Source organism: Egretta garzetta, unplaced genomic scaffold, assembly GCF_000687185.1.
Source record: "Egretta garzetta isolate BGI_Z169 unplaced genomic scaffold, ASM68718v1 scaffold339, whole genome shotgun sequence".
NCBI lineage: Eukaryota > Metazoa > Chordata > Aves > Pelecaniformes > Ardeidae > Egretta > Egretta garzetta.
In genome coordinates this window covers 2,220,380-2,245,013 of record NW_009260800.1, presented here as the reverse complement: position 1 = coordinate 2,245,013, position 24,634 = coordinate 2,220,380, and the positions used below count along the sequence as shown (strand labels likewise).

Here is a 24,634-nt window from a genome sequence, read left to right as displayed (position 1 = left end):
GATTATTTTGTAATATGATTCAGAGTAAATACTTTCTTTCTCTTAACTGTTATTGTTATTGGGCTCCAAGAGGGCCCAAATAGCAAAATGGCAAATAATTGAAGTTGCTGTAAAATATTAACCTGAAGCTCATTGTAGTCTTTTGCAGTGCACAGTGTAGCACCCTTTGAGTCCTAAGAGTAACATGCAGTTAATGACAAATGTAGCACACTGCTGATAAACTTGTATTGTAGTGACTGCTTTTGGGGGAGGATGGGTGGGTTTTTTTTGCAAGCATTAATGTTGACAAAGTATGAGAACCAGAAAATGTAGGATATTTGGGACAGTGTGTTTAAAAACATAAAGAATGACACTTTGAGGGTCTCCGGATGGTCCTGCTTAATGCATAAAGACAATCTGTGCAAAGAATTTGCAACCTCTTTGACTTTCTACAGCCATTTAAATGATCTCAAGCTTCCCAAACCCATTTGATGTCAGCTTTGTAGGACAAATGAAAGTATTTTGATAAAGCAGACTTCCTTCCAGCTTTACAGCTGATTCTAAACTTGTAACTTTCATTTCCTAGATTCAGCACTTCAAGACAAACACTGATGTGGATTCCAGACTCCTTTTTTTCCAGGTATTTGTCATATATCATCACGGTAAACACAGATAAATTTACATTCATTAAAAAAAATAAAAATATCTATGTTCTTAGTTCTTAATTTATGCCGTAAATAGTGTCTGTACTCGTTTTCCCTGTCTCAAGCAATGAGACAGATTAATTTGAAATAAGCTGTTATCCAAAAGGCATTTTCTGTCTTGAATGATGCTATGGCAGCTTATGTGTTCTGAAGAGTTGTCACTTTTTAGATGGAGTGCTGTGGAAATAAGGCTCAAAGTCTGCAGGAAAGGGAGATGCCACTGACTTTATTGCTATATTGCCATTTGTGATCTTATTGAGCATAAAAGATAGCACTGCCTTTAATGTTTTTTAAATTATTGCTGTACCTTGAGTTTAGTCAAAGTTTTGAGGGTTTCAACTTGTGGTACAGGAGCTGTTGGATTATTGAACATTCTCCTGCTAACTTCTACTACTTCTGTAGGTTGTGCTGCTTACTGTCTGTACCCTAGTAATTTTTTGCTGTAGTTGCTGTACCTCTACCACCCCAGTTAATCCCAAACACATAAAAGAAAACATAAAGGCTGGCAGTTTGGCTTCCTTACATTTAATTTTTGTACTCTAGACTTCTTTCCCAATAAAAGCCTGGCAGCTGACGTAGACAGGCAGCATTACCTGCACCTGTTTACCGAAATGTTCAGATAAATGGAGTGCCAGGGAAATGTCACCTTCTTTGAGGTATGGAAGGAAAGGCACAAGGAGGAAGTCCCTTGTTGTTCCCTGATCTCTCAACACTAATCTGAGGAGGTTGTTCTGAAAGTCATCCAGCACTGGAGAATCACAGAGGTAATTGTCATCCAGACTCGGATAGAATCTTGAAATAAAATTGCTGACTCTAGTTAGTTTGCTTCATGTCTGTAAAACAAGGTTTTGGTGTTGTGTTTTCTACTGATCTGGAGCAAAATTACTTTGATCTGATCGGAGAGAAACTTTGAAGTAAAATGGTGTAAAAACTCATCCACCATATTCTTGCCCAGTAAGTCCTTGCAGAATGGATTGTTTATTCTTCCTTTTTACTTCAGCAGCTTTTACTGATTTACTAGATTGTAACAAACTACGCAGACCTCTGGGTGCCTGGGAAAACTTTCCCATCCTTTCAGGCTAGGCCTTGTGCCTGGTTTTTTTTGGGAATCTGAAGGTCCTTACCATGCAGTCCTTAGCCTTTACTTAGGTGTGCATGTGCTGCCTCTATGTTCAGGGGAGATACTTCACCCTCGCCAGCACTCTGCCTTGCCTGGGCTGTTTTCTTTGCTCAGCTTGCAGTTTTACCAAAATGCAACCCGCAATTCACAAATGGAGCAAATTGAGAGTGTTGCTATGTTGTATTTGTGTTAGTACATTTCTGGGGGTCATCTAATGAAGATTTCCTGTGTTTCAGTTTGCTGAGTGGAAGAATTTCAACGCTGAAGGATGAAACTGGTGCTGTGAGTAATAAACCTACTGATAAATCATTAAATTAATGTTATGCTTTCAGTTAGGTTCTCTCCTAAAGAGAGAACTGTGGGTGCTAATAGGAGTTACACTGCCTGAGTCAGCTATGCTTAAAAGCATGGAAAACAAATGGTCAAATGAATTAAAACATTCACATTCCCGGGCTTTTAAAAAACTTGTTGTGGCTTTTGCCAGTATTTTCTCTGTCACTATTGTATTACATAACCCCGAATTGTAGCGTTGCAAAAGCCTATGTTTAAAATGCTGACAGCACCTTCTCTGCTTCAGAGTCCATGAGAAGTACTGTTCAATTGGACTTGACCTTTTTTTCCATGTTTTGTCACTTATTTCAATGGGAGGAAAATATGGGACTTTGAAATAATTTCAGAATGTCACCATGTATTTTCCTTTTGTTAGATTCAATACAAGATACACTATCCTCTTTCTTATAAGCTCAAAGCCTAGTTGCAATACTGTTCATGCTATTGAGCAGGAGCATGACTGGGAATATTTAATTTAGTTATGTCTAGTGAAGTTTTAAAGATTTAGGACAAAATAAAGGTCTCACAGATGTAATTACTTGAATATCATGCCACTGGTCTGGTCTCCAAACTTTGATGAAAATTGGTGACACCTCTGGATTTCTTCGTTCTCATCTTCATTCCAAGATAAATGAGACTGGTAAAATGTGCATATTTTTGTGCTCATTCTGCATTGTACAGACAACACAGAGACAGAAACTGTACTTTTTTTGAAACAGAAGGAACAGCTAATTGTTGTATTGAGGACGGAGGGGTACTTTTCATTAGATAGTATTGCATATGTAGCTGAGTAGTCCTGACATGCAAATGTAGCTTTTGCTGGCAAATATCTATAGCAAAATGGCCATTTCAGTCTGTGTGTATGATATTCTTAAATGGGAAACTGTAGTTACAGCAATGTTGTAGAGTGATAGTAAGTCACACAAGTACTTTGCTAAAAGCGTAGAGGTAGTTGTAATGGTAATTGACTTAATTAAAAAAAGTCTAAACTTATCTTGATCTTATTACATTTACTGCATTCTGAACACATGATAGAGATTACCCATTGACCTTTGTGGAGAATCCAGAACTTAAAGAACATGTTTATTAAGTGCCATCTATTTGCAGCAGTGTTTGTATATATGTCTTTTAAGGCGTAATGAATGATTTTTAAGATTATGTTGAATTAGTGGATGGTAGAAGAATAATGAGAGCAAAGGCGTGGTCCAAAAACTTTGGGTTATGTTTATCTGCTGACTGCCTCATCTTCAACTCCTCTTTCCCATGCTCAGCATAAAAAAACATTTTAGTTGACAGTTGGTCCATAATAATCCTAAAAGTACAGCATTTTTTCTTTGCAGATATTTATTGATCGAGATCCAGCAGCATTTGCACCCATTTTAAATTTTCTTCGCACAAAGGAATTAGACTTACGGTAAGAAATTCGAACTATTTCAAGTGAAAATTAATTTGATCAGATGCATTAGAAAACTTTTTCAAGTGAGGATTGTTCAGTTTTACTCAGCTAGTTCAGTGCTCAGCATATGACTTGGCTCCCTGGTAGATTTGGGGCCATGTCTAGAATATATGTATGGCGTGGTGGAGGCAGAAACGGTAGCATATTTTGTTAGTGGATTCTTGGAATTTAAACCACTTCTGGCAATGTATTTATTGTTTCTGTATCCTTATTTTAATGAAAGGTAATTAATATTAAGATCACTTTGAAATCTCAGACATCAGTGTGTTGAATGCATTTGGTGGTAATTCTGTGAACAGGTAGCTTGATGTTCACACTGTAATATCTAGTTACATGCAGCTATTTATATTCAAGGTATTGACTCATTCTGTTCTTGTGTTTTTTCTTGTTTGGGTTTTTTGGTTGTCATTTTGTATTTTCTTTCTCTAGGGGAGTGAGTATTAATGTTCTCAGGCATGAAGCTGAATTCTATGGAATCACTCCTTTAGGTAATTTTTTTTAATAAATATGAGGTCATCTCAATTTATTACTATAGTAATGACCCACTAACAAGTACTGGGCAGTTGTGACTCTGAAGATTTTCAAACTTATTAATAGAGAAGATTATTTGAAATCATGTAATGTTTCCTGGGAAGTGAAAGCTATGGTTTTTCCTCCTTAGTGAGAAGATTGCTACTATGTGAAGAACTGGAACGCTCATCTTGTGGCAGTGTCCTTTTTCATGGCTACCTGCCTCCTCCAGGTATTTTTATATTCATGGTCTTATGTTGCTTGCAGCTGCTTACTGCTTTAGTTTGTGGGGGCGATTGGTTGGCCGAGGTAGTTACTCCAGCTGTCAAACTGTTCAGAGAAGGCTTTCCTATGGAAAGATTAAGATGAATGGTTGAATCAAACATCATTCTGATTCAATCAAACATCATTCAGAGTACTGGGCAGGGTGGGGGGTGGTAGCATGTTAATGCTTAGCAAGCTGTGTTTGGTAGTAGACTAGAGTAGAGGTTCGTCAAGTACATTTCAGTTAAGTGTTATCAGCATGGAGTGCTGCTGCCTTTCTGAAGGTACAGTTACTTTAGGTGCCTTATGTCTAGATGACAAATCGGCACAAATGAGCTTTCCTTAACAATATGGGTACTTGTTAGATTTTCACTTCTCTGTAGAGATGAACACAATTCATATGTTAACCTGAAGTCTAATGGATCTCCAGCCAATTGTTGACAAGTTTTCTGAAGGTAGTTCCTTAAATTGTGAATGTCAACATAGAGAGCAAAAGCATTTTCTGTTTCAGTGTTAACGATATTACGTAATTCTTGTAGCACATGAATTACTTTAGGTCAAAATGCACAAGTATTAATCCTGTATTTTGAAAGTGAATGAATGTTTGTTATATTGCTGAAGTTCATGGAGTAGGACAAAACATTTCTTTTCTTTCACAGGCATTCCCAACCGTAAAATAAATAATACTGCTGGGCCACCGGCTGATGTTAGAACTGGTCAAAACGGCTCCGAGAGTGAGATTCATGGAGGTGGTGTCCAACCTACACTTGCTGGTACTGGGGAAGGTACAGTCAGACTAGGTGAGGAACATCAGTTTTAAAACCAAAACAAATTGCTAAGATGATTGTCATTGGGAAATAAAAACTGAGTGACTATTTCTGGTTTCAGTCTGTTACTCTACGTTTGCCTGAGCTTAGATTGCTGAACACTTAACTTAAAACCCTACTCCCTATACAGTATTTAAGGCTCACTGCTGCACAATGAAGACATGAGGCTGAGAAAAAGGCAAACTGAAGTTCTTCTTGCAGTCTTAGTTTGGCCCCTTAGACAAATGCCTTACGCTGTTCTAAAAGCCATGATAAAAACCAGACAGACCAGTGTCCTTTGGTCTTTGTTCGGAACCTCTTTCTTACTCCTGGTGCCTCTCTTGCCCTGCAGGAGTCGAGTTTTTAGAATAAAGGCAGCCTTCAGTTGTTTGATTATATAGAGTACTTTCCATATAAAATATATAAAAACTGTAAATAAGATAGGCTTGAATTCTGTCATTTTTCAGCTTTTGACTTTGCAAGCAAAATGCTACTGTTAGAAGTGTCTTATTTCTGCTATAATCCTGTAAATTAGGATTATAGGAAATAATTAGCGTTAGGAAAATCTAGAGTATGTTAAAAGGTGAATCTATATTCAGGTAATATGGAAATAAGCCCTGCATATGAATTTAGTGAGTTGCTGCAAGTTTGGAAGAGGGGAGTGGTGGGGAAAATGAGGTAGAAGATGCAGGCATTAGTTTTTTAGCATATCAAAGAGTGAGAGCTGATTCGGGGAAGTAGCATAATCACTGATTTCCAGTGCCATCCAACACTTCTGTCAAACCTAATTTACTTGTCGATCAGAAACAGGCATGCTCCCACTAGGAGCTATAGGTATTCTGAGATATTGCAAATTTCAGTTTAACAGTCTGGAATGATAGTACAGGATTGCACCAACTACTTGGAAAGAACTTTTACAAAAGACAGCATCGTTTCTTATTTGATAACGATCTTCAAATTTTTACCAATTTGGCAGGCTTTAAAACTGAGGCATGTACTTGTCTCTTTGTGAGGCAATTTTGCATTGTAGTGACTGAGGTAAAATGTCTTCGTTCCACGTAAGAACTGCAAAGTTGTAAGGATTGTGAGGAGTAATATTGCTAACTAGAATCTAGCTGAAAATGTTTCTTGAGAAACTTTATTATCAAAGTTTCTGTTGCATAACCTAGCAGAGAGAGCTCTCTTGTTCTGAGTGTCTGCTCATTTTCTAATACTCATCACTTGCCTGACTTTAGCTTTGTTTTTTTTAGGATTTCCTGTGGACCCACGCAAAGTCCTAATAGTAGCTGGCCACCACAACTGGATAGTAGCTGCCTATGCCCATTTTGCTGTTTGCTACAGGTATGAATATAGTTGCCTGTGGTGTTACAGGAATCTCAAAAAAATGCAGTAATTTGTTATGAGCAAAGCAAAAAGTTTGCTTTAATCTGAAATGGCAGTAGATCACATGCATTCAGTCTGCTCCTATAAATATGAATTGCCACTTTTGCTCATGCAGATAAACTGCTTGATAGGAATTCAGATTTTGCTGCTTTGATGTCAAGTTTTGATGCCGTTGCAAAAATAATGGACTCAAATTTACCTGCTTCAAAAGCCTGTTTTAAACCAGGCTTTTAAAAGAAAGATTAATTTTAAAAGTTCTTCCTCCTATCTGGCTTTGAAGACAGTCTGTGAAGTTAGACTATCAAAGAACTTGAAACACTTAATGGATTTTTGCTACATAAGTGATGTACCTTGTCTTAAACTTCAGGTTTTTTGGCTTAGCAGAACTGTGATGCACTTGCTACTTCACCTGGACGGCTGAAAAAAGTCTTTAAATGTCTTGTAAATAAACTGGCTATTTTTTAAGATCAGATGAAGATAAGTAACAACTTCATATTACAGAATTTCTTTTTAGTTCACATCTTGATTTAATTGGTGGCTGTCTTTTCAATATGAAGTAATGTTTTAACAAGAGCTGTTACCAAAACCAAATACTGCTGTTGTAGTGTGGTTCAGAAACAGAAGGGAGAATGAAGAGCGTAATGTGAATAGCTTCTTTCTTTACTGCCAAGCTGAAGCCATAGTTTGTTGCCTTTTTCACTATATAGATACTAATTTGCTTGCTTAAACTTTGTAACTTAAATCACTTCTAACTTATCTCTTGTATTCACCACTGCAATTTGTTTTGCTTCAATTTGTACTAAATGCAGCTTCTCTTGCTCTACTTAATGTTCTTGTTTTCAATTATGCTTAATATGGTCTGACTAGAGAAAGAGGCAATGATTTGCAATCGTCTTTGTGCTAATTGTCCCCTTCTTAGGATTTATCTCTGACTGTTTTCTTGGATGCTAGCTCACTTAAGTGAAAGATTCTGCCTCTTTCCTGCTTGGTAATCTACTTAATGAGACTTCTTACCATTGAACTTAAGTCATTAGTGATGCTTTTGGTAAAGCATGTCAGACTTGAATGGTTGCTGAAAGAGGGCACAGGTCAATATGCCAATTTAAAATGCTGCTTTTCTTCGTAGACACTCAAGGTAGCACTCTTGTCTTGCTTTGAATATTTTTTTTTTTTTTTTTCCTTCTGGAACTAGGACTTTCCCTCCTCCATTCTGCTCTTATACAGCTTTGGTAACAATTTTTTCCCCTCTCTGCTGCATCTTAGTACCTGTCTGGTTTTTGTTGCTTGACAACTGAATTTGCCTAGATTTTTTTGAATATTTAGTGTTTGAGGAGACAGCATATACTTAAAACTACTTCCCTCTACCCCAAAAATGTTAATATAGCTTGTTTATATGACTATGTCACAGTCAAACAATGTGACTTTTAAGATTCTTTTCAGGATTATTTTAATGTAAGGGCAACATCTGAATGTTAGCCAGAATCACTTCTCAAAGTAAGCAATAATTTGTAGTGGACTGGACAGTAAGTCCCATGCAGTAAGAAATTAAATATATTCAGATGCTTAGTTTTCTGACTTTCTTTTATTCTGCTTGTAACGGATATTATGTAAATAATTATTTTAGTAAAAAGTACAACAAAGCACAGTGCATTGTCAAGATAGTATTTTTTTTTCCCTTTGAAGTATGGCAGAAGTCTTCAAAACTTGATAATAAAGCTTGTGAGAATGTCTTGGTTGTATTTAAAGGCTTATGGATATTGCAGTCCTGTTTTTAAGTCACTTCACTGCAATTTCGTCTGCATGCTGTATGGGTAGAGCACGGTGATCTGTGGTGCTCTATCTCCAGGCAGGATGCCATGCTGAAGTGAAAGGATGGCAACAATGGCAAAAAATACTATAGATATGTTTTTGCTTTCCATGTTAACATTTATATAATTTAACTGCTTAGAATTACTGTGCTCTAGCTCAGTTGCAAAGTATCTAAATTATTGTCTAAAATTAAATCATATAGATAAATTGTGCTTTTCTGGCATCATTTAAGTCTTTAAAATTGCACAGGCAAATAATTCTCTAAAAATAAAGCTTATAGTCAACTCACTATAGTCTGTTTACAGTATACCATAAACAGGAAATGTGACCAGGTAGCACAGCTTTATGCTAGAGCATGATTGAGTGTCTTGCATGGTATGTAAGACACCTTGCCTCTGGAAATTAGTAGAGATTTCTTCTAAAGTCTTATGCTGAACCTCATTCTCTAGTATTTGGCTAGCCCAAGCTTTTGGCTGGGTCATCCACATTGCTTCAGGCGTAGACTGAGATGTCTGTTTCTGAATCTCTAACCTCTGCTCCCTGTCTCCTCCTTTGCCCTTCCAGAATTAAAGAGTCATCTGGGTGGCAACAGGTGTTCACGAGCCCCTATCTGGACTGGACAATTGAGCGAGTCGCTCTCAACGCTAAGGTAGTTGGAGGACCTCATGGAGACAAGGATAAGATGGTTGCAGTTGCCTCGGAAAGTAGCATAATCTTGTGGAGCATTCAGGATGGTGGTAGTGGCAGTGAAATTGGTAACTATAATTGCTCGGGGTTTTTTTTCTTTTTGTGTGTGCGTGTTTAACTAAAAAGAACTCTGCAACCTTATTTTGAGGTATGAATGTTTGTATGTGGCACGTATGAGGTATGTATGTGTTCGGTAACCAGTTTCACACAGTGACAGAGCAAGCTATACTAAGCAACATATTGGAGCATCTTAACTTCTCTGTCATATTAGAGGAATCCTGTCTCAGAAACAAAAAGATGAATAATAAAAAAGCAGTCTGTTTACTGAACAGATACTAACTAATACTTACTGTTCAGCTCAGCTTGAGTTTTTGTGTGAAGATGCAAACTAGAGTTATACTTTTCCCTGCATTTAAATCTAGGCCATAGCACAAAGGAAGTAAGTTTCTGAGATAGAAAGCTAGAGATACCGAGATGTTCTGCTCTTTTCATTCCTCTGTCTTATTAAAGCCATATTTTTACACAGGGATGACAAAAAGGTTTCAGTTCTTTGTCAAATGTAGTTCATAAATGGAATTTTGAAGACAAAAATGTCTTCATTTTATAGCTTGGGTGTCTAGGTAGGGAAAAAGCACACTCTACTACCCTAAGAATACAGGAATTACTGCTTGTACACCTTGGTACTGAAGGACACACAATTAGGGAGGCTTTAGAAACAGCAAGAAGACATTTTCAGAAGTAAATATGCCTTGGTACTGATCTGATGGCTTGTCTGACTCACTGTTCAAATACAGGGCAAGTTTGGGAGGCAGTGAAGGGAATGTCATTAGGAACTTCCTCTAGCCTAATCCCCGGTGTTTGAGTCGCCGCTATTATGCCAGTAATGTCTGTTTCCTCTGGCAGTGGCTACTGCTAAGAGTGTGACAGCAATCTCCTCGTGTGGACACTTTTCTGTGAAACTTAATGCTGAGTCAATTTGTTATTAGATGTATCTCCATAGTTGTAGTCATGAGAATTAATGTGGTCATTAACTAAAGTAAAAATGACCGAATTCAATTTTTGATCCATGTGCCTTTAAAGGAAGAGCTTACTTGAAAGATGCTCAGGCAATTTCTAGCTATTTTAATGGCTGTTGCTTTTTTCATGCTTGGATGAGGGAAGCACCAAGTCAGATTTGAAGATGGGGAAAGGCAAAGGTCTTGCATGAGATAATGCAGCCATATACTGCTCTTTTACTTGGCTCTCAGAGTTCTTTTATGTAATCATGCTCAGCAAAACAGAAAGGGAGGTTCCATTGTGTTTAAAAATAAATCTGAGAGGTGTGTCTAACAGTTGGATGTGAATTACTCTGTTAAACAGGGAGTAAATATTGTATTTGAAAAGCTTTTTCTTCTGTTGTGCTCCCCTTGACCAAATCTTAAAGGCAGGGAAGAGTTAGTGTGACAGCTGTATTCCTGTAATAGGCATTGCTTTAAGCACTATGCTGTTACATTCCTCCCGCATTTTCTGGTTTGACTTAGCTGCTTGTGTTACCTTGGGATTTGCAATAAGATACATGAAGCAACATCCTGGATTTTTGGAAATCAAGTGCAAAGAGAGGCAAAAACCGTAAGTTGATTTTTACTTCAAATAACAACTCTCAAATATGCCAATATCACAAGGTTCTGGTGACTCAGACTGTGACCAAACATGGCAACAAAACTGAAGGAAGCACTTTTGCTAAAGAGGCCGTACTTCACTGAAGTGACTTTGTGAAACAAAGGAAATGCCACTTGGGGCTGGAGGGAGCAGAGAGAAAGTGCCTACAGGATTGAATCTTTAGTCCAACTAAAAAAATGTGCTGTTCCTCTCTTGGATAATAGGTCATGCTGCTTGGTTTAAAAAAGCTACAATATGCTTGTGTTAAATAGTAATAACTTGAATCTAGCTGTCTTGTTTCTTTGTAGTGGCAAATGCTTGCAGTCCTGCTTTGTGTTAGAGATATAGTACATTGCTATCTTCTTCTGAAAGAAAGTACTTCTTCCAAGCAGTCGTTGGAGCCTGGTGACACCATCCTTAGAAAACTGTGTAGGCTGGCATCTTTGTGATAGAGCTCTCCCAGAGCGCTCTCTTTCCTTTCAATATTACTTACATAAGACACTGCTGCTGGATTGCTGCTGTAAGCAGTATTTTACTGAGAGGGACCCTTAAGACAAGAGCCTGTCATTATGTATAGCATTGTCTCCCCTGTGGATGGGTCTCAAGATTGTTGAGCCTAAGCAGGACTGACACTTCAGATTCCTCCAGACCATTCAAGCTGTCTTTCTTGATTTCCGTGAACCTCATCCTTCTCTGGAGTAATCAATTCTAGTTGTTTCTGTGGATTTTTTATTATTGCATTTTTCATGTGCCCTGTACTGCTGAATCTTATCTGCATCGAATGATTGTACTGTGCCCTGGAAAACAGTTTAGCATTCTAATTAAAACATAAGTAAATGTTGAGCTTCCTGAGGTTCCTTCTTGGGGTGTAACAGAGGGCTGCTTCTTGGTTGGAAATGGCACTCTGTTCATTTGAATTTGTCCAAAACCATGTTGGGAAATTTTCCAGCTATTTTGAAGACATCTGCTGCAGTTAAAGTATATTAGTGAGGAGTAATATAAATATGTAGAGTGAGCAGTATGGAATAGGAAACTTGTGAGTGAAGCTTAACATTTGGTAGTGTAATGTATCTCTAGTAGTAATGAATTTTGTACTTACCGGGCAGTAAAACTCGGTCTGGAATTACAAACTGAGTTACTTACAGGGCCAGTTTGCTGGATTCCATAGCTAGCAAACTTGGAAATTATCTCAGACCTTTTTAGTTTGCTGTAACTTTGAAATACACAATGCAATAAATAGTACAAAATGCAGCATGCTATCCAAGTTTGCAGTTAAATTAAAAATATTTACATTGGATCTATGATGAGACTAGGAGGCTCTAAAGAGGACAACTTTTGTGGAAAAGCTCAGATGTTAAGGTCTACTATAACCATAGTCAGCAATGCCTGTCATATTCTGCAGTGTTTTGATTTTTTTTTTTATTAAGTGAAATGTTCTTAATGTCACATTTGCTTTATTTGGAAGACCAGCAGTTGCTGGTAAGTCTTACTTTCCAGATTTTGACTAGTATATGATGATTGGTGAAACTGGTTCCCTACATAGTTTTGATTTTTAATAGCCTGTACTCTCTTCTCATGGGCTGTAACCAAACTTTTAACATGTGGAGATGAAATGAGAAAGAAAGAAAGGAAGAAAGAAAGAAAGAAATAGGGTTTTGCAGGCTGGATTATTATTTTTTTTTTCCAAGTTCAAGTATTTCTGCTAAAAGAGAAATTTGAATGTATTCAAGTAGTGTCAGGGGTTGGTTGTTCAGTCTTTTCCCAAGTATAAGGATGAAGCCTTGTAGCTGTATTTAGTTTGTAAAATATGTTTTCAGACTACATCTATTCTACTGGACTTTAAAAAAAATAAAAAAAAAAACAAACCACAAAACCCACCAAACAGTGAGAACTTGTAATACTTCAAAAGTAATTGCAAACTAGCATGGCATCAATTTGTTTGTCTAATTACTGCTTCTTAAATAGTGTGACTTAATAGTCACAGATAAAAAAAACCAAACCACAAAACAACCAAAAAAATCCTGCTTGCTGTTGTAGGATTTTTATTTACTTTTTAATGCCTTAGGATGTATAAAGCCATTTGAGAACTTGATGGCTGTAGAAAAATAAGGAATGCATATTTCACATGGGCTCTTTTTCCTTCTCTTGCCTCCTTTCTCCTTCCTGAGTAATGATTGCATCAGCAGAGATGACATCATGTTGCTATTTAATTTAATGGAACCCAGTTTGCTGCTTGAATGGTACCTCACCTAGCACACTGCAAACCCAGTTTTGGCTGTTCTTTACTTGCTACTGTAATAAATGTGACATATGATAATAGCGGAGAGATTCCATTGTTACTGTTTTTTTCTCTTTATTTTAGATGAGCTTCATAGACTCTTCATTTTTTGTAGGAGTGTTCAGTCTTGGAGTCCCTGTAGATGCTCTCTTCTTCATTGGCAACCAGTTGGTGGCTACAAGCCATACGGGGAAAGTGGGAGTGTGGAACGCTGTGACTCAGCATTGGCAGGTATGTTCAATTCAATTTTCCACATCAGTTTTAATAAGCTGGTATGTGTCTCTAGTAAAAAAAGACTAAAATAATATAAAAGCATGTGTGAAATGCTTGTCACAAGGTTTTCAGCCCCAAATTGTGTTACGGAGTTTGCCACCTGTTTGGTGGCATGCTTCTTAGGCTTTCAAATAAAAGGACATGGTGTGATTTGGAGTAATAAGTGCCAAATGTGTTTATATTTAAACTTCCTTGTGGATTACTAACTCTGTAAAAATTCACTAGGATCATAGGAAATTAAAAAAAAATGTGGGGAATGTGTGACGGCAATTTCTGCACTGTCTGAAAGAAAAAGGAAACAAGTTAAGGCGGCAGTCTAGAATCTGGGGATCTCAAAAGTTGTTTTACAATGGGAGATTCTTCTTCAGCAGAAACATACATGGTGCTTTAAAGATGTCTGTCTTGCATGTGGGTGATTGTGGCTGCCCTGACTTTATTCCTGTTGTCAGAATGCATATTAAATAGAGAGATCCTTGGAGTCTGTATGAGTCTCAGAAAACAGTTGAGCATTCATGTGAATAACAAAGCTTGTAACACAGCCAGATGTATGTCTTTGTGGCACAAAACCTGGATGCAATAAAAATCCCCAAATTGCCTTGCAAATCTCAAGAGGCAGAACTGACCTGAGGCTGCTGCGCTGTTTGCTGACTAAGTTCTGATTCAACCATTAAGTGACAGTACTGCTAACAAATAACACAGATAATAAGCATGGGATAGTAGTGCTTCTGCAGCAGACACAGACATGTTAGTATGGTCTTGAATTAAACAAAATGTTACTTAAAGTTCTGTTGATGTCTTGCAAAATCTTCTGTTAAGAGACAACTTAATGCTACGTGACAAGCTGGCGTTTGACTGTTTTCTAAAGGAGCAAGTCATAAAGAATAAAAACCGATGTCCCATTCATCTTCTTTGTTTCCAGGGGGAGCCACAGAAATCTTTCTGATCACATTAATAGTTCTTCAGTTTGACTGACTATTCCTTTGGTGAAAGCATTTCTTATTGAAGAGTAGCATTTCTTATTGAAGAGTAGAAAATCTTTAAGAGGGGCTCATATGCCAGGATGTACTAAAACCAAGTTTTTGGGCTTTCTAATTGTTTTTTTTTTCCCTAGAGGATGAGAATAGCTCGCTTTAAAAAAAAGCCCACAACCAAGCAAAACCCACCAAATCCAACCACTTTTCAAGGTGCTTTCTGTACCTCAGGGTCTTATTGTTGGTAAGGTTAAAAAACCCCATCTTCCTATACATTTTCATCTCCCTTTAGAACACATTCTTCTTGAAGAACCCCATAAAGACTTAAGTGACATGGTTGTACCTCTGAGCTTTAAATTCCTCATGAGAATACATGATGTTTGTGTAGCTGCATTCCATGAGTTGCCCATAGCTCTGGGCTGAGGATGTAATCATACTTGCTGCAGTGAGAGAGGTTTTGATGAACAGAATGTGCTTTTATTCCCGATGCCTTTTTAAGTTTTACTTTAAGGAGGCTTAGTTTGTGCAAAGCTATCCTTTCTTACACTGTGATTTTTGTATTTGATGTCTTGCACCCTGGAGACATAACTCTGGGCTCTGCCTGTGATTGGTTCTTGCATCTTCTTCCCATTCTGGAGATTTAAACAGACTTGCTGAGGTGGTTTCCCCAGTACTTATCCCTCTGGCAGTGTTTCAGTTGCGTGCAACAAGGAGAGAAGGTTGCAGGTGCTAAATACATCAGCAGTGAAATACTTAGCATAGGGGAGCTTAAAGGAAGTGGAAGATTTAGTGTTATAGAACAAGAGGTAACATAAAGCAATAGAGTATGACAGAAGAACTTTGTGAAGTGAGGATTCTCACCGGCCATGTTTTACTGGTGACTGTAGTATAGCGTCGCTCTGTTTCCTAATGAAAGTTCACGTGTTGGCAGGTGCAACTGCTGAAGCACCTCTGGTGTTCCTATCTCTGCTGCAGAAGAAAGGATTCCCCTTGTTTTGTATGATCTCTCTGACCCAGTCAGTCAGTCTCTGCTGTCGGCAGCATTGTGGATCCTCTTGCTCAGACATCTCCTTACAGTTATGTCTTCTGCAAGGTGATAAGTAAAGTGGTGTATCTCTTGATGGGTTGCCTCTACCTGCATTAGTTTTGTAAACTTTTTGCAGGTGGGAGAGCTTCCTGCACATTTGATCCACAGAACCAGAGAGCCCATAGCACCTTGATCCATAGACTCTTAGATGCTGAGACTCTAGTTTCTTGCCTTTCTGCTCTTGTACTACTTTTAAAATAGTCTGGAAAAAAATAAATCTTTTGAAACCAAGTTATGTGGACCAGATAGTTAGATGCCTTATTTAATTAGGTGTAGTATGAATTTGATTGTGGGGAGCGTAGGGTACTTAAACAGTTGCATCCGAAAAAGTACTACGTGAAAGCATTGAGATAAAGAATAGCAATCCTTTTCAGTAATTGGAAAGGATCCTTCTCCAGGTCATTTCATTGTCAGTTATACAAGGAAAATCCAAGTGCTTTCCAAGAACAATTTTTTTTTTAGCTTTGGATCTGTGATGAGTTATGGGTAAACATAAGTGAGAGAGGTGTAGTCCTTTAAGCAAAGAAAGGAGGGACAGTGCCTTTTTTTATCCTCTCCCCCTCAACGCCCTCAGGAAAACACACAGAAGCTATATTCATGCTGCAGCCTTCTCTGTAAGGCTAAGTGGTAGGCTTACAATATGTTTTAGGGGCTTACAAACTATCCTAATAGTACTGTTTTAGAGAAGGAAAGTTATTTGGTTGGTTTGTTTTACTTTTATCCAACAGGTTCATTATAGGTATTTTGCAAATAATTTTGCAAGTCTCTGAAGCAATGGGAAGGATTCTGTTAGTCAGAGACAAAGGAGAATTTAAGCTGTAACTTCCCTGAATTAGTATTCAGCGTCCATTAAGTGGACTGACTGAAACATACAGAGTATGGGAAAAATGCTCCGACTTTGTACATGTTTCACTGCTCTGGAAGAAGAACGCCATTGTATGTGTGAATGCATGCACAACGGCTTCACACCCGTACCAAACTCCAGTGTTTTTCACCAAAAGGTACTGAAAATGTCTGAAAACTTCTTGATTTGTTTATTTTTATTCCTTCCTGTTTGCACTAGGTTCAGGATGTTGTTCCTATCACAAGCTATGATACTGCTGGGTCTTTTCTGCTGCTGGGTTGTAATAACGGCTCTATCTACTATATAGGTAAGAAATGGGGGCAGGGCAGAATAAAAAAGAGGTGGTACTGAGCAGCTTTGTTCTTGAACTCCTTAGTTGGTCTAAGTTGTATCAGATAAACTCTGTCTATTCAGAGTAATAAACAAATGTCTCTTCCCCACAGACATGCAGAAGTTCCCATTGCGAATGAAAGACAATGATCTTCTCGTGACAGAATTGTACCACGATCCCTCCAACGATGCTATAACAGCGCTCAGTGTCTACCTCACACCTAAAACAAGTCAGTATTCTATCACTGTCTCTTCAGTGAGAGTCTGTTACAGATGTGGGTTTTTTCTTTTTTCTAAATGAACTTTTTCTGTGGCCGCATAGCAGGGCTAAAGCAGACAAGGTAGGCCTTGACATAAACAATTAATTTTCCTTCATTTAATCATCTTCAAATGAATGATGAACACTAGGTGTAACTGTTTCCCCTCACAGCTGTACATACGTATAAATAGGTACATGTAGTTGCATGTATGCGTGCATATGCTTGTACATCATGCATTACACATTAACGTATAATGTAATAACATAATGCATGATATATTAGTGCTTCTGCATAATGTACCTTTGCTGGTTTTAAGCCTTTTCCACAAGATATATACACTTAGATTATGAATTGTATTCACTGAAATAGTTTGTGGGGACCTGGGGTGTGACACAACCTTGCTGTTGCACCTAACCTTATAACCAATATACTAAAAGCTGTTTCCATATGCAGCTGAATGATGCTTAGCTATTGTGTCTATACACCCTTTTATAATCACAGTGCAGTTATCTTCTAAATTAAAAAAAACAAAACAAAACCAAAAAAAAAAAAACCAAACCCAAAACAAAACAAAAAAAACCACCCCTGAACTGGGAGAAAGTAGTTACTCACATCACTATCGATACCACAGTGACCTTTTTGACTATAGTCCTCCCTGCTCTTGCCTTGCTTTCCCATTTGTCTCCCACTAATGCAAGAAAGTAAACAGTATTTGGCACATATTGACCATATCACTGTGAGGAGTGCCAAAATATCTGATCATACGACTTTGTACATCTCTTCTTTCACTTCCACGAGGGAGGAGAGAATGGAAGAGAAAGCTGTTGTTAAGACAGCACATGGAATTGAACAAATCTTGGGGTATTTTAGTGGCAAAATATCCTCTCTGTTCATGGGAAAATAACGAGTAAACAGTGTTCAAAATAAATATCTATCTTACTGTGGCTTGGACATACTATTTTCTACTGCCTCCTTCCCTGGCCCCAGTAAGACAAGTTCTCATTCCCGGGGGAACCACTGTGTTCTTGCTTGCTTTAGGTGTAAGTGGCAATTGGATTGAGATTGCATATGGCACCAGCTCTGGAGCAGTGAGGGTGATTGTACAGCACCCTGAAACAGTTGGGTCTGGGCCTCAGCTCTTTCAGACCTTCACAGTTCATCGAAGTCCTGTTACGAAGATCATGCTCTCAGAGAAACACCTTGTGTCAGGTAATCTTCTTTTCTGTGCACAAATTTGTATTCATGGTTCTCCCCTCCTCCTGAGCAATAAAGTATTTGTATGCATTGCTTTATAACTTGCATTGTTCCCACAAGTGATAGAAATGAATTGGACAGATTTGGGGGCTAGATTTGCTTGGATCCTCTTTCTTAAAGTAAGCATTTTTCAAAGCCTTTAGCAGTTAAAAGGCCTGGCATTTATTTGACCAGATATTGGAACAGCTAACTCTTTTGTTTGTGTCTTAGTCCAAGGTTGCCATTTGTGGAAATAAAAGGGTTTGTAAACAAACGTATCCCAAGAGTTTGTAAACAAATGTATCCCTGTCAAATCTTATTGTTGTGGGCAGGTCCTGTAGGACTTGTCTTCTTTTAACAGCCTTTCAGGAGCTTTCTGGGTTGCAGCAAAATGTGCACCATTTCCTCTTGGGCCCTAGAAAAAGCCTTCCCGTGGCTTCAAAGGGTGGTCTGTGTTTCTTCTTTTCTCCGCAGTCTCCCAGCATTTGCTGTGCTGTCATCTTTGTCCTACCTTGTGCTCAGGAAAGTGTCTTGCTTTCAGAGAAGATGCAATCATTCTTCCCTCTGTAAGAATTTATTTCACCCAGAATGCAGCAACCAGGGCATGGCAGAGAACAGATTTACTTTCTGCTGCTGTCCCAATTTTGTTAAAAAAGGAACAGGAAACACAATATCCAATTATACTGCAAGCAAACAGACCAGAGGTCATCTGTTCCCCTGCAACTTGGTGCTAAACCCTCAGTGCCAGGAAAGGGCACATCTGTATGTAGAAAACTGAGTAACTGATGAAATAGAAGAGCACCATTTTGTGATGAGGATTCTGCTGCCAGGCTGCTCTCATGACATGTCTTGTCCTAGCTTCTGCACGCAGAGGATTGAAGTGTTCTGTAGGCTACTGGTGCTGACTCAGTCAGACTTTAGTGTTGCGTTCCACCTGCCTCGGTTGATTTCTTGAATTTCTGAGGGAAGAGACAAAACTAATAGAAAACAGGACATCAGCAACAATTTGTAGATTGTTAGATAATGTCCAGAGATGCTACGTGACCTGACATTCGACTAAATTCTGCTTGATCGCTCAGTCTTGAAAAACTGTCATAGGGAAGTCATTACAGAAGTTTATCTCAAAAGTCTTGTCATCCCTTGTAAATGTTATTGTACATTTTTTCCTTTCTAGTTTGTGCTGATAATAACCATGTACGGACATGGACTGTGACTCGGTTCCGGGGCATGATTTCAACTCAGCCAGGTTCAACACCCCTTGCATCATTCAAAATCTTATCCCTGGAGGAAGCAGAGAGTCATGGCAGCTACTGTTCTGGAAATGACATTGGTAGGATATCTCTCAAATGTGCTGTACTGAGCCTGTACACTCACTGGTCTCATAAAGGTTTAACAGACCTCCAATCCCACAACATGAAAGTCAGCTGATGGGTGTAAGCTCTTATATACTGCTATCCCCTTGAAAAGGTGGCGGGGATCTGTAGGATTCATCTGGAAATACTCACTGTTTAGGCTGCGTAGAGTGAGTACGCTTAAAGGCCTTACTCTGAAGGTGAGAAAAAGGGAGGAAAAGATTTCAAACACAGATACTATACCTCTTCCTTGAGCAAACTGATGCAGCATTTCCCTTTTGGTTTAACTAGAGAATGACAGAAAGCACAGGAGACTGTATTAAAGCAGATGAGCATAGCAAGGTTTGGTTCTACTGCACATTCCAGTTCACTGTTCAGTCAGGGTTAAATGATGCCCATGTGAAAAATTCTTAAATGAATTTGAAGTTGGGACGAAGTTTACTGAAGCCTTGAAACTGCAGAGGCAAATGGTGCTATAGCAAGATACTGAAGGATTGCATGTCAGTAAATATGGGTAGACAGGTAGTCTGGATTCCTTTGTGATCTGAGTCTTGCAAATGAACCTTTGATGAATAGGATGCCCTGTATACACAGGGTGGGGCCAGTACTGTGGCAAGAAGTCTGATTAAGCCTTTAGACATCTATGAGCTGCAAAATAAGAAAGTACTTCTTGTTATTATAGAGGCCTAATGCAGGATTTGTACTGACATAGTAATTCCTCCAGGAACACTCAGGAAACTCAAGAATGGGTGTCCTTTAAAGCAAAAGAACAAAAAAGATTTGTATTTGTAGAGGCTTCTAACTTTTAGATGGCTTTTTCTAGCTATTAGTCATCTTTGGTTCCCTGGTCCTGATGCTTTAAAGTTGCAGTGGTCATACTAATATGAATTTGGATCTTCAGGACTGTGTGGGGAAGAGGGTGAGGGAATTGAAACAAACAAAAAAATTATCTTTCTTTTTTTCCTCTAGGACCCTTTGGTGAACGTGATGATCAACAGGTGTTTATCCAAAAAGTTGTTCCCATCACTAATAAGCTGTTTGTAAGGCTGTCTTCCACTGGGAAAAGGTACCTCCATGTTTAGGGTTTTCAGTGGGAAAGGAGCAGGACTGTTCAGGTGGCGGGGTCTCCCATCCCTTGGGGATGCATGCAGTTGCACTTCGCAAACTTCTAAGGTGCTTGACAGCTCTGGCTGAACTCCCAATTTGTGTGTTAGTAACAGAACTGTACTTTGTGATCTACTATAACCTAGAAGCCAAATGGCATTTTGAAAAATGTGGTATCAGAGCCTCACTTCATGATGGCTCGCCTGCTGAGCTCACAAAACGCTTGTGTGCCTCTACAGAATCTGTTAACTCTCAGTCATGGTACCATGCTAACATTAAATTTCAAAACTAATGCTGAAATTGCTGGTGGCAGGGATTATGCTGCTCACAGTGGTAGACAGGGAAGCAGTGTCTCTCTTCCGTTTCCTTTGTCTTTGAAGATACTAAAACCTTTAAAACTGAGAGACTATCTTCTAGGTCAGCTATACAATTATTTACTTAGGCTTGACTTCATAATAACCTACTATGTTGCTGCCAACGTAGTAAAAAAAGTTGCCAAATAACCATAGTTGCTTTTCTTCCTGTTAGGCTAGGAAGATGGCAAGAGATCAGAAAAGGTGGTGCATCTCACTTCTATGCTTATTATTCTTGCATCTCTTACCTAATAACTTTGAATCTGAGTGAAAACGTTGATGTCTTAACACTATTGACATCTGAATTGAGGACAGAAGCCCTGTGGATTACTGATGTGCCTTTTTTTTTTTTTTTTCTCCTTACTTCAGGCTAGACTTGTATGTAGTTATATTAGATGACTTAATTTGGCACTTCTTGGGTAAAAAGCTGAATACTAGGGGCCGGTAAAACAGATTACCCAGAATATGTGAGTTTCTGGTGTGGAGTCTGGCTTAGCAGCTTAGTTTTGGGAGTCTTTTGCCTCTCACTTCCCACATAAGCATCTAAAGTAAAGGGGGGAAAAAGCGATGGCAATCTGTCATGTCGAGCGATATTGCAGTTGTCATAAAACAGAAGTTATCTGTATAGGTAACCTTGGATTTATCATCCTTGGATTTTTGTGCATATCTTTTATATGGTTAAGTGTTCTCTTCCTGCAGGTTAGTTTCCTAGAGCATCTAGCATATGAAGGGGCTAGTTGCTGTCATTCTGAAAGCCTTAGGTTTCTAATCATTGCAAACTGAAAATGGATATCAAACATCTGAGGGTTCCCTCATAAAAATCAACAAGTAGTAAGACTGCACATGGATTGGGGGAAGATACTGTCTGCAGCTGAGCAGAATGCCATGCAGGGGAAGGAATTTTGTCTGGAAGAAAGGTCTTTTTCTGATGGCAAGGTTGATGCCTTCTCGGAAAATCAAAACAGTACTAACTTTACTGGCCAAACTCTGCCAGGTGCAATTGCTTTAGTAACTTGGGGTTTCTTTTCCTGTAGGATCTGTGAGATCCAGGCAGTTGACTGCACTACCATCTCATCATTTACCGTGCGAGAATGTGAAGGATCCAGCAGAATGGGCTCCCGGCCACGCCGCTACCTCTTCACTGGGCATTCAAATGGCAGCATCCAGATGTGGGACCTGACCACAGCTATGGACATGGTTAATAAGAGTGAAGATAGAGGTAAGTTGTGTTATGCTAGGACTGTGGTGTGGTTCTTTTTCTGTCCACACATCTGCATGACTATGGTAAATAGACTTGGGCACTAAGAGCTGTCTCTTTCAGATGTTGGCGGCCCCACAGAGGAAGAGCTGCTCAAGTTGCTTGACCAGTGTGACTTGAGTACGTCTCGCTGTGCCACACCCAACATAAGTCCTGCCACCTCAGTTGTTCAGCCAAACCGGCTTCGGGAATCTAATTCTAGGTAAGTCACCAAGGGTGGTGCTGACTGCAGACACGAGGTTTTACCTTTCAGGTAGGCAAAGAGGGGTCTGGTGACCTGAATGCTATAGCTGAGCCCCTGAATCCATGCCCTAAATGTCTTGAACTACACACGCATGTTCCTCAATTTCTGTTGGTTTATATGAGTGCAGATTAAAGTATCATGTAAGAATCTGAAATAAGTGACCTGGAAGGCCTTGTGTGTAGGTCGTGATGAGGATATTGCTGTTTTAGTGGGAGTTGCAGTGGTGGGTGGGAGCAGGGTGTGCAGAAGGAGTGGCTGCTATTCTCAGCCTAACATCTGCTCTTCTTGTCCTTGGTTGTCTGTCTTTCTTGAAGCCTCCAGTTGCAGCACCACGAAACAATCCATGAAACAGCCACATATGGTTCTGTGCGGCCATACAGAGAAAGCCCCCTGTTGGCAAGAGCAAGGCGGACGGAGAGCTTTCACAGTTATCGGGACTTCCAGGCTTTTAACTTACCCAGCAAAAGCCCGACAGAAAAGGCAGCTGCTGCAAATGGGAATTCAAGCCAGACAGAGGCCAGGAAGGCAATACCTGAGGGCGGCGCAGCTGAGAGGAAGGCAATCCTGACATCAGCACTTGAAGTGCGAGGCACAGGCGTGACAGATGGAGGTGGGTGTTGCAGTACAGAGGTTCACCGTCTGCCCGAGAGTTCTCTGGATCTCAAACGAAGAGGGCCAGAAGAGGAGAGTGAAGCCAAAGCAGAAAGCAAAAAGAAAATGGGGTTTGAAGGAGCTGGCTTCCTGGGAAGGAAGAAAGTGCCTCTCCTGGCTTCTGCACCAGTCCTTGCTGAAGGTGGGCCCGAATTACCTGGTGCAGCTTCTCCATCGCCTACGAAGACAGCTGCTTCACCACGTCACCGGAAGAATGACTCATCCTGCCAAGACTATGGCTTGTGAAAAAGTGACTGGTGGCAAAGCTGAGGTGCAGGTGCCCTCTGGCTGGTAGCAGGCATTAACATTATGTATTGTGGGTTGTTTCTTGAATTGGACTTTGTTCTGATACCCAGAATGAAAATTGTAAGATTATGGAAAAAGTACCTGGCTGCTGCCAGACCTTTGAAGAGTGGTCCACATCAATGTATGGCTCTATGTAATGCTCCAAAATGTAGTACGGTACTTGGTCCAAATTATTGTTGTGCATTCTTGCGTAAACGTGGTCAGGCATGTGATATGGTGTGATTATTTTTGTTTTGGGGAAAGGGGGAGGGTGCTAAAGAAACACTTGGTTGCTCAGTGGAAGATGCCTTTTAGATGCAGCCACACATTGCTCTTGCAGGGTTGCTGTTGTCTTGGCTGGATTTTGCCTAATTCACAGGGCTGCCTCTGTAGTCTTGTTTTATGAATGGGATCTTTGCTCTGTATGCTGCTGTCTGAAATCTGAAATGTTTTGTGCAGGTTAAGGAGGAAGCTATTCAAAATAGCATATTATTTTGCCTCTTAGTCCAAATAAATTGCCAGAGGAGTGGTGCTTGTGCTTTCTGAAAACGCATGGTATCAGATGATGGGTTTTGCTGATTGTGACTGAGAGTATACATAAAAATATGCTTGGCAGAATACACAGAACTGGCAGTCTCTTGAGGGCTTCCTTGTCACTTTCTCCGGAAAAAGGACAGAGATGAATATGGGAGTAGGTTTACTGTCATGGTATAATAATTCTCAATTACAAGTGCCTTGACATGATATTTCCTACCTGTGTTGCACTGGCTGCTTGCTGTTTGCTCCTAGTTTACTGTGGGTGGTGAACAAATGTTATTGCCTGGAGATTAGTAATGCATAAGCAAAGGGGAAGACTGTGACCGCAAGTGTTTAACAGGGAGTGGGTTAGGAGGTTTTCTACCTCTGAAAAAGCATGCTTGGAGTTAAGCAGTAATTAATGGAGTTTGTTTGGTTTGTGGTTGTTTTTTTTTTTTTAATCTTGAGCTGAGAGGGTGGGGAAGAGGGAGGGGGAAAACGCAAAGGTTAAAGCAACTCCGTAAGAATTCCTTCATTTGCTGTTTATTCACCTGTGCATGAACACAATTTTGTGGTGGAACTTTGTCAGGCCAGGAAAAGACACGGCTATGCTGCCACAAAGGCCCCTTTTAGCCACATGCTGGGTTTTGGACATATAAAAGACTTTTCCTTACCAAACACTCTGCCCCCCCTCCCACCCCCACTGTGAAAGCTGGATGAGAGACGAAGATGAGAGCCTCTACCTTTGCTGTCTTCTACTAGTGTTTGACTTGGGGATTTTCAAACTGTTCTCTTACCATTCTGAGGTGTCAGTGCTAACACACAGTTTTTACAATACAGTTAACGATATGGTGGGAAAAAAAAAAAGGCCAACTTACCCTGCCACACACACACATCCCCTCCTAAAAA

The 24,634-nt window shown here is 39.5% G+C and overlaps 1 protein-coding gene across 1 annotated transcript; it reads left to right on the top strand.

Moving 5' to 3' along the window:
* The first annotated feature begins 575 nt into the window (after positions 1-575).
* On the top strand, positions 576-23,170 carry KCTD3 (potassium channel tetramerization domain containing 3). The gene is made up of 17 exons (XM_009646840.2): positions 576-619; positions 2,040-2,085; positions 3,474-3,547; positions 4,019-4,077; positions 4,251-4,331; positions 5,023-5,163; positions 6,420-6,510; positions 8,926-9,116; positions 13,080-13,195; positions 16,359-16,446; positions 16,583-16,699; positions 17,768-17,938; positions 19,137-19,292; positions 20,284-20,380; positions 21,806-21,990; positions 22,093-22,231; positions 22,588-23,170. The coding sequence occupies exons 1-17, from the start codon at positions 591-593 to the stop codon at positions 23,168-23,170; spliced, it is 2,364 nt and encodes a 787-aa protein (XP_009645135.1). The 5' UTR covers positions 576-590.
* Positions 23,171-24,634: the final 1,464 nt, after the last annotated feature.